Here is a 13,529-nt window from a genome sequence, read left to right on the forward strand (position 1 = left end):
ACTCCTACGCTGGTATACTATTGATTTGTCTGCCAAACGCTTGCTCCCCATTATAGTGGCTCACTTAATCCATCGACGCTGACGTGCCATCAGGATTCCTCTATTACATATATGCGCTGTTATAAAATCGAGTTTTTCTCTCACCTTCGATAATAACTACAGCCCGCTGACAAAGACAGCTAAGTCGACTCCCAAATGCGAACAACCTGTGAGCGGTAACGGAGCAATTGATAGACAGAATAGTGTGATACATCCTAGAAAATTGTGCCATGCTTAAGAAGCACGAGATAATGTACATGCAGAATTCTATTAACCGCTAAAGCTGCAACTAATCACCATACGCCACCATGGGGTCTAGCGAAGCAGCGGAATCGAACAAACCGCCTGTCGGTGTCATAAAGGAAACATCACGCAGACGACGGCGTAATGAACCACAACAGCTGATAGAGTTCCCGAGGTACTGTTAGTTGTGAACGGGAAGCTAGTAAAAGATTCGACAAACAAATAGGCCAACGCGGACCGATAAGTAGTGCCATCAGGATCGTAAATTGTATATGACCCAATAGCGTAAGAAAACGCGCGTGGATTATGGCGACAATCTCTTTCTGTCGACTTGACTGATCGGTCAGGCTAATGTGGAAAGCAACTCAGCTAAATGCACCCGCACCCATACAAAGACACAGAAAAACAGGCACAGATGGAAAGCATGTGGGTGCCTACAGAGTCGCGTATGCACCACTCCAGTTAGAGGGCGGCCATCTGGCCTCGCGAAACAACACACAGATATGGCGGCGATCTGTGTGACTATTGAAGTGGCCTATAGCAAAACTGAATCGTGATTTTTTTTTTTTTTTTTTTTATAATCTAGGTACAAAATTCTGAATTGGATAGACGATTTCGTATTGGAAACTAGCTGTAAGATAGAATGGTCAAGGAAGCATTTGATTTAAAGGAAAGGGTTATATTATAATTAACCGAATTTGAAAATTACGTCACGGAAACCGCTCAAGAAACGACGTTGACAGCGGTTTTTATTAAGCATTTTCATGCTTTTTTTTTGATTAATAGGAAACCATTGGAACTGTCCTATAAAGAAGGTAAACAGCACATAGATTATGCGTACGTGATTTCACATCACGTCACCGCCTTGCACCCTTTTTTGTTGTAGCTTTTCTACTAAATGCTCCCATCAATGTCACGCATAGCCTAGATATAGGTTGAACCTCGCGAAACGTTTGTCACCGGTCGATACTCACTGAATCCAGAATTTTTTTTCCATTATAAGCGTGCGTGGGTCAATTCAAATGTGAAGTTTGTGCGCAATCGACTAAGAAATGGCGACGCTTACTTTGGCTGGCGTCATAGTATCATTGCGTCATGTGCACATTTATAGGTGCGTGAACATTAACAGTTGCAGGAAATCCGTTGCAGAATGTTACAGAGCCATGCATCCTGCCGCTAGGTATATACTAGGAGAGACAGGACTAGTCTTCACGGTGACTGTAGATGAGGAACTTCGTTCGTTGTGTCACCATCAACGCTGGCCCCATTTATATATCGGAGATAATGGTTGCTGGCTGATTGAAATGGCGCTGAAGGCACCGAAGTAATGGGAGATGGAAGATCGTCAACTCTAAAGCTAAAAGGCACAGATCTGTGCTGCTGGTAACGCCATCGGTAGAAGATCGATACATGGACGTCGGCGGCATTTTTTCCTATTTACTCTACAGTTCTGCCGTTCGAACCAACATTTCATCACAGTGAGAACAGGAAGTGCCTCGCCGAATGCATAGAGATATCAGCCTCTGTTCCTTGCTGCGTTCCGCTTTGGTGCTATGCTAGAGGCAAAAGTAATCAGTCTCTCGCATAAAGAAAATCAGAGCCAAGTGACTGCGTATGGCAACGGAGAACACACAAATACACAAAAACTGTCACTATTTTGTCGTTTTGTTACTTCGCCGTTTTGTGGTACTGCAATGCGCCACAAGCAGTTAATCGCAGACCAAGAGTCACACAATACGCCGTCTGTCTACGCGGATGGTAAGTATCTGCGATAATCGTGTGTCACGAAGGCTTTTCTAAGCTCGTATAGGACGCTCCGTAGCGACAGCACTTGCTCCAAGTCAATGAAAATTACTCGCTTTGATGCTGCTAGATAAAGATAGCTAATTCATAAATTGAAGCCTTTTTTACCTATTGAAATCGGTGGTCCGAAAGATCTACGCACCTGTTGATATTTTTCGAAATTATACAGTGGCTTTCAAGTTATGTCATTGTTTGTCAGCATCGGAATTACTGAGAAGGGCAATGTTTACTTACCCCCAATCTTGGCCAGCTCGTGAGAGTGCCTAGACGCCAGCTGATAGGTGATAGCCTAATTAGAGAGTGCGAAGGGGACTATTTGAAGTCATTATGAATGCGAAATATTTGTAAATTATCGCTGCACGTTGAGGCGTGAACGATTATTGTACCAGGAGCTAGATACAGGCAATTTGATATACAACCAGACATTCGCTGACGAGTTGTCTAATGTATTTGAAAATTTTGCAAGATTTATTAGACTAGGTGATAAACTACGAGATGTGCTGGCCTCGCTTAATGTGTTGATTTAAGCTGGACCCGGATAATTAACTTCGATCGAGCTAATACAGAGGAATAACGTGTGCGTCAGTGAGTGAAGCGTAATGGGCTTATCGGTATTGACATCTGTGTAGCGCAAATAATTATTGCCGCCTTGTTAGACACCCGATGGCTATCATACTGGGTTAAAATGGCGGACAGCAAATGGATCCGTTAGTGCAATTAGTTAAGCTCATTGCTTTCTTGAGGTGCTCTCTCAGCGGCGGTCCAGACCGATCTTCAATGAGGAAGATAACAAGATCCATATGCATCTCTAGCTGTAAGGGAATGCTAAGCTGCGAGTTAAGCAATATACTATGTGGATATTGATAAGTTTAGCGCGACGCCCATATGAACTACATATGGTGTAAAAGGAAATCATCTGATGAGGTTTAAAATTAGCTTTGATGTCTGACCGACCATTGACGTAACGTCACATTAAGGAAAAACCTTTTTCGTTGCTGCCCTCTCCACGAAGACAGAGAGGGTGCACTCAAAGCATGGAGCTTCGTCAGGCGAAGTCGAATTGGGAGCCTACTCCCAGGTCACAGCAAGAGGATCATTATCAAGGTCAACATCGACCAAAAATAAAGGAACGCTGTAAATCGCTTGCAAGTAGACTCAGCCCATTCTCTCGACGAAAAATGGGCATCACATACAGTGCTTGCAGTGAAGTTGGCGAGGACCGGTCTGGGACAGTTATCAATGCAAGTGATCGTCGCGTGCGTAATATATCCAGTGCTATGAAGGTTGACTCGTCGATAAGAGTGAGTGCGTCCAGCAATCTGGGAACTTTCACAAGCCGCTATCAACCCCTGGAACGAAACAGCGACCCACAAAATCGCGGCCAGCCAAAACCGGTTGTCTTGTGTACAGGAGATTGTGCGCCGTCGACGGATATTGCAGACTATCAGTACAACCTTCTCGGTAGGTCCATTTAGGTAGTTGTTAAAAACTAGTAGCCTGTTGTTCATCTACAATATTATTAACGTTCATTATTCAAACAAATTGTTGTTGGTAAAGTTCGAACAAGCTGCCCTGGTCTTTTTGAGCCAGAGACTTGAGCATCAAACCCCACTGTTTCGATGCCGCGTACGTGGTACTCGTAAAAGTCGCTGAAATCCTTGACGCTCGGTAAGCATTTGAGTAAGTATGAGTATTAGATAGCTAGACGACGAATAGTTTAAATATCGTGTTATTAAAGTAATTAGCAATTTATTATATATTTAGCGTTCTTCTGTAATGAGAGTGCTCATGCTTTAGGTATGTTATGTAGACTGCTTAACAGATGTTTAAATGGTTCGTCACAATGGCTTCACTTGGCTAGCAATGTTGACAAACTCACAATCTATAAATGTTTCTGTGAAAGCACAGAATCGGTACTTCCGATACAATATCCTATATATATATATTTTTTTATTTACGGAACCGTGCAGGAGCCGTTCCCCGACAAATAACCGAAAGTTTTTTTTTGTCTAATTAAATCAGATATTTGCCTCTATGAGCTTGATTTCCGTGTTAATAAGAACTTACGTTCTCTGATAAGCTTACAGCTGACAACAAGTCTTTCAACAACGAAATTCAATGTTACTCCTATAAGGCAAATGATGACGTATCAAGGTTTGTTGTGCTATTCTGTATACGTAACCGATTGAAATTCTTGGCTTCGTCAGTGGATATTACCATAGATCGTCGATTAATGTCGCTTACTTCATGAAGCCGTGTTTTTAGCTGATGTTGCGTAAATAGAGAGGCCGTCATCACCGGATGAGGTGTCGGGCCAGCGCAATCCACGAAGCTCCTTTGCGTTTTCTAAACAAGCGCTGATAGCCAGCCATAAAACGTCGCTAACAAAATCGTGCTATGGTTAAAGCTACTCTCACTAGCGACGGATAAGCGTAATGTCTGAACAGCATCTTCGCAAGAAAGCCACTCAATCTACCTAAAAATCGATTGGCAATAAAAATAAAACAATTAGGGATTGTGTTCTTTGCCCTAGTCTTCTACTGATTACAGTCAATGGGTTGTGGGGTTACCCCAATCGCAACGTTCGACCACGACACGGCATCAATCCCTAGCTGATCTGAACAAGAATACGTTCGCCTATAAATTACGAAACCTTACCTAAATAAATCGATGCATCATTATATATGGGCTAATTGTACATATACGATGTAAAGCATGCTATAGCAATTATTTTGTTAAACTTTCCGAGGATGGTCTTCATCGTCGGTTACATCAACGAAGAAATGATCAATTTCATTCTACTGATGATGATTTTTGGCACATATTTATGCATCTAGCGTTGGCTTTCTGTATTAATTTGTCGTTTTTTTCACTCTTTGCTGGTCGCACGCGCGCGTCTATTGGCGCCCTTGAATATTCTGCCCCTTTGGTAGACGCTGCCGCATCGTTGCGCTTTCAGCCGGCAATAAATGTTCTGTAAAAGCACATATGTGATTATGATGACTGTGATATTCGTGACGATAATGAGCGTCGACAAAGATGGACTACGGAACAAAAATCCGAGGGACCACTTCACGCATTGACAATATTTGAGGCTGTTGTGCCATTACCTACAACTGTGGCGCTACTGAGCAAGATAATTAGAGATAATTAGGTTGCACGTGCAGAATTACCTGCGGGATGCATGTGCCTCGTGCTTTTTGTTTTTCGGCTGTGAAAATTGCACACTCAGTACGTTTGCTTACTACTAACCGCGATAAAATAAAAGCAATAATAGTAATCGACTAATTTCTAGCGATATATTTAGCACCGTAAAACCTATTCCTCTTCATCTCGTTTGCTCGCAGTAAAGTATCACTCACTAACCAAAAAATATACTCTAATTGGACGACTCTAAACGATCGTGTAGTATTTGTTGGTTTTCATGATCAATGTGTATCACGATTGTCGTTGGTTAATTTCACTACGATGACTATAGAATGCGATGAAAGAGGTAACTTAACATGGAAATTAACCCTGGCCATGATTAATATTCAAGTAGACAGAGTTGTAAGTAGAAATGGTGATCTGGTTCTTTCCGTACGTTTGCTTCGTAGCTACGAAGTTAATTTACATCTAGTAGATTATCAATAAGGTTAAGTTGAAGTGCCCTTGTGATGATGCCTCATAAGTTTATTACAAGTTGGAAATCGACAGGTTGTTTTGTGCTGGGAGGAGCCAGTCGTCTAAAACAATACAGCATCGGACGCAACACTCGAAATATCTAAGTAAGATGAAACATTTTGTGGATTAGGACAGGGATATCCAATCACAAAACTTGTTATATCATCTTAGAAGCGTATGATGACCAATCCAGTCTGTAACTAGCCTGATAAAGGCTCAGTCGAACACACCAAATTAAATGAGTCTGCTCGTTTTAAATATCTATTATATGGGACGGTAGCGCTCTAAGGTGTCAACGTATACGGAACAGGGACTATTAGCATAGTGTCATGGTATTCCTTATTTACTTTGTTAGTTTCGACTGATGGCTGTTGCACCATGTTGCTCCTCAAGTTAAAGCAGACGCAGAAATTTCACCGATACAGGATTTCGGCATCCAGCTCTGACAACCGTTAAACCAGTAGAGTAAACAGGATCAGACAACTCGTCCTCTCTAATTAGCTCGTCGTACAAACATGTGTTACTAAATGTTTATGTTTGTATCTAACTGCTACGTTAGGTCTGTCAAATGAAGTGAGATAGAAATAATCTACAGGTAGAAATAATCTAAATACTGGGCTGGCGCACAAACCGATCCCGTTTTTTATTTTCATTCGTCAAAAATTACGAAAATAACGTTGCTGCACCTTCCGTCATTCGATGATGTTTTCCCGACGTCGGTTTGTTTGTTGGCTACAGTAACTTCGCCATTTTTCGTAGGCGTTTTCTTCCTTAACTGTTCGTTTCTGAAGCCTCTCTGCTGGGCATCTTGTGTGCGCGTAATCCTACGTTAATCACGTTATGCCGTATTGGCAAACCGATTTCACTTCCACTGCTTTGATGTAAGCTCGCCTTCGGTGGTTACTGTGGAACTAGCATTTTTATAGGAAACTCTCAATGCGCAAACCGTCAACGGCCGGCAAATGAGTAGGGAAGAATTTTCCGAGCGATTCGAAACAAGTTAATGTTCGCGTCCTTAGCAACTCAGCCGCTCAGTTGAGCCTTACCAGTCGACCGCTCAACGGGTGTTACTCACAAATCTAGCAACGACAAGCAGATGGCAATAAGAATCCTATGATAAAGTGAGTGGCGTCTAGAAAAGCGACCTTTGGATTGAAATTTAACTCTTAACTGCATAAAAATATTGCAGCCACCTGTTGTGGCACACCTGCGGTTTGAGGTGGTACGTGCAGGACCAGCATCGGCGACTTCGTCCTATCTCCCTCTGTTTATCTAGTTCGGGTCGCTAGTCATTGAATGATTACCAGCACTGAACAGTTTGTCATCGGTGACGCTCTTGGCGACCAGCCGTAGCAATGGCAGTGGCTACTTCTAGCGCGCGCGCAATCTAAACGCTCTGCGCCTTGTCACCTGCCCTGCCGCTAGCGTTATGGACCACAAATGTCGATGACATGCGTTGATTGGTTCACTGAAAGATCGTTGCCAACGGCTGTGCTCGAGGCCTATTTTTTTTCGGCCGTGCGCGAACGAGAGGGAGAAAACGTGTGTGAGGAAGTAAACGAAGAAGAACGGCGATGACGATGATGATCAGGCGACGACGATGGTTGCTGTTGTTTATGCCGTTTTCACTATATATACAAATATTAGTCAAATCAGCAGTAATGACAACCGTTGCTACGATAAAAGTGATAGTATGTAAACGGGCATGACAACGTAAGTGATTGCATTTGTCACTCAAGTTGCCATATCATTCAGGTTTTATGTCACTTACAATAATGGCACAGGATCCTTCCCTAATGGCAATCTAGAGAAGACTTCGCTATAAATTTTAGCCTTATAGAAGAATGCTCGCTAAACTCGAATGAGTAATAAAATACAAATTTATAACACATATATATATATATATATATGTGTGTTTTCAAAATGCTTGTACGATAAATAGCGTCAAGCCGACGTTTTCCAATGACGACTAAGCTTGACGCCCTCTCGAGGGCAGATTTACGAGATCAACTAAATCATGTCGCGTCAATGGAGCCACTGTTCAAAAATACGCTCCTTGCCAGCGGGTATTTATTCGAAGTAGGGCAGGTACTACTGCCATTGTACATACAGCTGACACATTCACGCCCGCACAAACGTTTTTGGGTTGGTTAGTATCCGAGTTTCGTACTGAACAATAAACGCTTCAGGTGCAATCCAACGTTGCTTCCCTGTGCGAGTAAAAGATTTTTAGGCAACAGGGATTTGGCGATATTGAAAATGATTGCACCCGTCCGAGAGTTATTTACATTGTTACTTTGACAATTGGTTGGTCCGTTTTTCCGATAACACGTAGTAGGTATTCAAAAACACACGCGCAGAAATACATTATCGTATTCCTATGGCGACAGTGTATCTACTTCGTTAACGCGCCACCAATTGGACAGAAGCACAATCGAGTTACAAAACACCGGATATCAGCGTTGTCGCTCTTTTCGGTGCCCTCTATCAGTCAGCGTCAGATCTGACCTGGTCTAGATTTCGTACTAAGCTTAGAACGATTTCGCTTTATAAGAAAAGAACTGCTACTTCCGTAGGAATCTACGACCGTTGCGAGCTAATCAGAATATTTCTGTTCCACCTACAGTTAATTAATTTATTTATTATTGATTAATTTTTACCATATGGGGATAATACTATGAGTTATATCATTTAATTTCTATAATTTGCTTCATGTTAGACTTGCGCCGTTTCGAAGTATAAAATAACCAAGACGTCTATATATCTACATATATTGCTTTGGGAAGGTAATGAAAAAATAAAAAAAGCGCGTAATGTACGTTATCACAGCTTTTGACAACCTGAGTCCCGCTCACTATTCCACCTCGAGTATGACTATGCAACCATTTTATACAGGCTTGTCCTAAGCCATCATGTACCACTCATAGTTCGCAGAGCAGCTAACTATGGTAAACTCTATGAAATAATATGGCTAGTAAATTATCGACTTCTAGGGAACTGACTGAAGTAACGAGGTGTTTGCAACGAGGACGTCGCAATAACAATGGACGCTCCACAAATTCGCCTGGGCGAACCGGAAGTTCCAAAGAGTATGGGATGAAACAAAAACTACCGTTGCGTTATTAGACGTATGCAATGAAATGCTTCGGAGACTTCTCATGTAATTAGGGCTAAGCTGCAGGCAAATACAGAAAGGTAAAAGTTGAGTAGGAGGGCTGAGCGAAATATATCTACCTCTTACGTATGCCTAATATTTGAAACTAAATTATTCTCCAATAGCCAAACCAGTATCACACGTAATTTTCAACTCTACATATGTGCTAAACCTTCATAAAGAGCGGTGAACCAGCAGTGGAATCACAGATAAAGCTCAACCCTGCCTTCCCTTTGCTTTATTTGCGAATTGGCTTTAATATCAATGAAGCTCTTCGACCTTCCTGCGCAGGCGTTACAGGGTCGGGCATTTAAGCTGAGGTGCAGGCGACTTCAGTAGAACCGGCCAGGGGGACGCTGGTTAGCTATTACTTATCTGAAATGTTCACTTCAGTCACAGACAATGGGGGTTTCCGGGCGGTCTTGATAGGGTTAACTGAATTCTGCTGGACTTCGTTGGTGAACGGCTAAAATGATATAAATTGATATCCTGTCACGTTGGATAGCGCCACTGTTACAGGGTAATATCAGTAAGCTAATGGCGATCGCGGGGGCGGTGCAGTAGATTAATTTATACTAGTGCCTATTGTCTTTTCCTGGTTGTATGCGCTACGCTCTGGTTAAACCCACTGAAGTCGCTGATATTTGTGCGTATCGGTGTGTATTGTGATTACAGCTGAGGGATTTGACGAGGCAGCGTATAACGTGTTACCGTTGCTGTCAGCTGGCGGTAATGGCGGAATGTTGGCGAAAAACTGATGTAGTTCAAGCGAGCTCACAATACTATTCATCATATGGAGTATAACAGAGGCTACTAATAGTGCTATGGCTGGTTCAACGGAAGTTCCAAGTCGAATAGCACCATTCAGTTGTGATACTATGTCTCGACTATAGATCAGCTAAGCGTCGCAAATGCTAGTTAGAAAAAAGCTGGAAAGTTTTTTAAAAATATCACTTACAGTATGGCAGTGCTTCGGCTAAGCAGTGCTTACTTTTCACGAGCTGTCAATAATATGGTTATATGAAACATGTATATCATATTCAATACGTTTCGATTAGTTAAGATCTGCGTGTAAGTAATATCGAAAGTTGCTGAGTCGACTGTAAGTTGTTTACTTGAGAAAAAAAAGATTTTTCATAAGATGCAAGAGCAGTGTTTTCATCTACAAGCATAGAACGCATTGAAATCTGCGATTGTCAGTTCGGCCTACACGTCTGTCCAGCTGTTCCTTTTTTTTTTTTTTGAAGGTTAAGGGCGAATGCATTATGCAGACCGGACATCACTGAATTGTGTTTTGTCCGGTACTGTGGGACTCTCACCCACTAAACCCTGGACCCCTTTATCAGCTTGGGCCATGGTTCGGGATATGTTTGATATTACTTCGAAAGTCCAGCTGTTCCTGTTTCAGCAAGACTATCTCCATATGTAGTAGGGATTAGAAATAGAAGTTTTATTCATTTGTTGCTTAGCGTAATAGAAATAGTAACAGCAATCGTGAGCAGCAGTAAAACGGCGGCTTATTTACACCAGTAATAATAACAATCTATTATTTAGCTATTTACTTGATATTTACGCCCTCATACTTTCGTTTGCGTATCGATATGTTAATCTTAGCTCTTTCAGAATATGGGTTTACCTGGCGCCATTGTTGTTATTGTCGCGTTTGTCGAATTACTGTCTAAAAAACTTACAGAAAATGTCAATCGCTATTATGGCGATCAGATGGTACTTCTTGTTTCCAAATGGCCGAGTATAGCATAAACGTTTCTTTAATGGACGAGTAAGCATTTATAGCTACAATAGATTATATATATGTGTGATCCAATTAGATGATTCGTATCGCCGATGTTCGTTGTAAAGAGGCAATGGCCGCGCACTATTTCGAATACGCGTTTACCATCAGTCACCGTCGATATAAAAGCAAGCAAGGCTGGCCAAGTTGACCACAGTTACAAGGCGGTTCTATCTGATACAATTTCTTAGAGCTAAACGTCGTTACGTATCTACGTGTATGATAAACATCCGTATGTGTGCGTGTCAGTGCGCGGACCTTTGTAAAAGGTCATTGATGACTAATGATTATGCACAGCCATGCTTCCGTCAGGTGCCTTGGGCAACAGCAGCATTGCTACGCCTCCAGGCGGCGAACGCAGACAACGTCAGGGCTCGTTGCTCACAACCTACTAAACCGCGCATAGCCTTCCAAGTAAACTGGGCGTATTGCAGTGTATACGCCCATCGGGATGTCGTAGCGTGTTGGTACGTACTCACGCCGCGAAATCGGTCCGCGTCAACGCCGGCAGAAGTCACCGAAGATAACGAAGACGACACGGAAAAATCTGTCGTGTGTTGATGATTGTAGAGGGCTGTTGCATAGGCGCAGAACGACGCTTTAGGTTGAACTGTCCGACCCATCGGGCCGTGGCTAGGGCAGATGCGAACGGGTTAGAAAATGTGATTTGTGCATGATACAAGTTATGATAACTTTCAATTATCAAGTAACATGCTGACTACGTGCAATTACTATTATTCATCATATGATGAGGCCATACGGTTTCAAGGGTTTATCGCGTTGCTAGCTTTTTTTAATCAGCACTCGCACTTTATAATGTCCAACGAATAAACTTTAAGCAACGAATTAAAAGCGGTAACACCGTACCTTTTTAAAATGTACCTTGCAAGTATGCTTACATGGCTTTCTATCCTGACGTTTATTTTTCTGCAATTAGTCTCTCTTCCTTTTTTCTAAAGTTTCCCAAGACATGTTTGGCTCAAGCTGCCAGTGGCCAGTGTATTCATGTGTAGAATGGTTTGTACATCCATATAGCATAAACCTATGTAACGACGAAAATGCTCAGAAGAGCGCACTCCCGAAGCTAAGTCACAAGCCCAGTCAATCGTGAAGTGGGGCTTTCCTTTTGCTGTTATCTTGCCGTTACAGTGCACGCACCTGTGTCGCATTTCAAGGAATATCACTGTTATCAGAACACTCGTTTCTCGTTATCTTTCCATCGACCAACACTGACTTAGGCAATTAATGAGATCACTATTAGCCCACGGGGCAATGCCCAGCAAGCAATCTTTGTTACAACAGTTAGTTCGGTCAGTAGTCTTATGTAGTACGTAAAATTATCTATGACCATACGTTTTTATCGATTTCTGATGCGCCTCCCCCTGTCTAACCACGCCGCTCAAACGCCAATTGTTGAACCATCAAAAAACTTAGATCAGCTTAAAAAAAAGTTCTCGAAGAGCTATCATGGCGTTGTCTGGCCATTACAAATGAACTATGAATGGACTGCTGTAGAAGAGGTCGAAATGTCTTCTGGCCTTGTATGGCCTTACTTCACCGCTACGGTATCACTTAGCTGCACAGTCAAATCTGTTGGGTGCAACAGAATGTAAGGTCGTATTTACTCACCTAAACTGAGCGAAATTGTCCTGCATGCTATTTTTGTTACTATTTTTTCTATGACAGGCAGTTCTGCCTACAAGCAAGTGTGTTAGCTCTTGCCTGTGAACGCTAAGGGGCACAAAAACGGCGTATGCGAACAAGGGGCAAGCGTTTTAGCAGGTATGTAAGAACTTATCTCAAGATTCTTCCTCCCTTGAGTCAGCTTATACGTCTATCACGAGATGTGATGCGGGCTGACCGGACACGTTTTGGGACAGGTGCTACTTAGACGGTGAAATATCTGCTAGAACATTTTGTAATTAATTCTTTTAAATTTTGTTAGTCCGGTAGTTGCCGGTCTTTAACAATAAATGGAAATTATGATTACATTTCAACACCGACATTGTTCTAATATTTAATAAGACATATTTGTAAAAGGTATAACCTCGTATTATTTATTAGCTATTTGTTTATCACGTATATTGGCACGAACTCAAAATATAACTTAAATCGCTTGATGGGAGCACCTCCCGGGACTGAGCCCAAGGACACTCGTTTCTTACAGACATAGAGAAAATTTGCCGCAATCTTGTTCTTTCAGATTCGTGAATAAAGTCTATCATACGTACAGTCCAATTGTGCTGCGTCTACAAGTAGACGACGATATAATAGGCTCCAAACAATGCCTTGCTGGAAGAAACCTAATGTCAGCGTCGTTCAGTATTTTCCACATTGTAAATCTGCCTGCATAAAAGACATGCCTAAGGTTTATATTATTTAGCTTTAGTTGCTAGTCTCTAGCAGGCTTAACGGTGGAAGCACATGATTTCGCATTGTCCTATAAATATTTTCTGAGACCTCACAACGGGGTACTTGACTGGCCCAGTAAAAGTGCCACCCACGAAACCTTAGATTTCCTAATAATACGCGCTGGTTCGCGTGTTATGGATCATCTCTGTATACCCATCGCCCGGGTGAATCAAATCAATTTGCGGAGCTGTTATGGTCTGCATCGTTGTCTATCTGAATAGCTTCTAACAATTATTCCCGAACGAAGGCCAAAAAAAACAAGAAAAACTCAGAGCTCTTCTCGACATCTAACGGTCGCTTGTTATAGAGAATGGTCGAGTATTTGAGTGCTTCGCCTGCAGCAATACATCCGGAAGAAGCGTATTCAAAAACTTGAGAAAAATCTATCAGGTTAGATGCGCTATTTTAAAATAAAAAAGTATA

At 42.1% G+C, this 13,529-nt stretch overlaps 2 protein-coding genes across 7 annotated transcripts in view; one reads left to right on the forward strand and one right to left on the reverse strand.

The window, feature by feature from the left end:
* Window positions 1-1,385, reverse strand: part of PNKP (Polynucleotide kinase 3'-phosphatase) — a 42,347-nt gene extending 40,962 nt beyond the window's left edge. The window contains exon 1 of the mRNA XM_086988842.1: window positions 1,257-1,385. The gene's annotated coding sequence lies outside the window, so the exon portion shown is untranslated. The remainder of the gene's footprint in view (window positions 1-1,256) is intronic.
* The window catches only part of ex (FERM domain containing expanded), a 78,086-nt gene that overhangs the window by 18,854 nt on the left and 45,703 nt on the right, over window positions 1-13,529 (forward strand). The window contains exons 1-2 of one of the 6 annotated variants that reach the window (XM_022802698.2): window positions 1,900-2,040; window positions 2,552-3,546. The exons of 3 other annotated variants lie outside the window; for them this stretch is intronic. In XM_022802698.2, coding sequence (XP_022658433.1) covers window positions 3,120-3,546 — 427 coding nt within the window. In that variant the 5' untranslated portion in view covers window positions 1,900-2,040; window positions 2,552-3,119. Of the gene's footprint in view, window positions 1-1,899; window positions 2,041-2,551; window positions 3,547-13,529 lie in introns of those variants that run through there. 2 more of the 6 variants (XM_086988839.1, XM_022802707.2) reach the window with 2 other exon arrangements.

Source organism: Varroa destructor, unplaced genomic scaffold (assembly GCF_002443255.2).
Source record: "Varroa destructor unplaced genomic scaffold, Vdes_3.0 BEIS01000004.1, whole genome shotgun sequence".
Lineage (NCBI taxonomy): Eukaryota > Metazoa > Arthropoda > Arachnida > Mesostigmata > Varroidae > Varroa > Varroa destructor.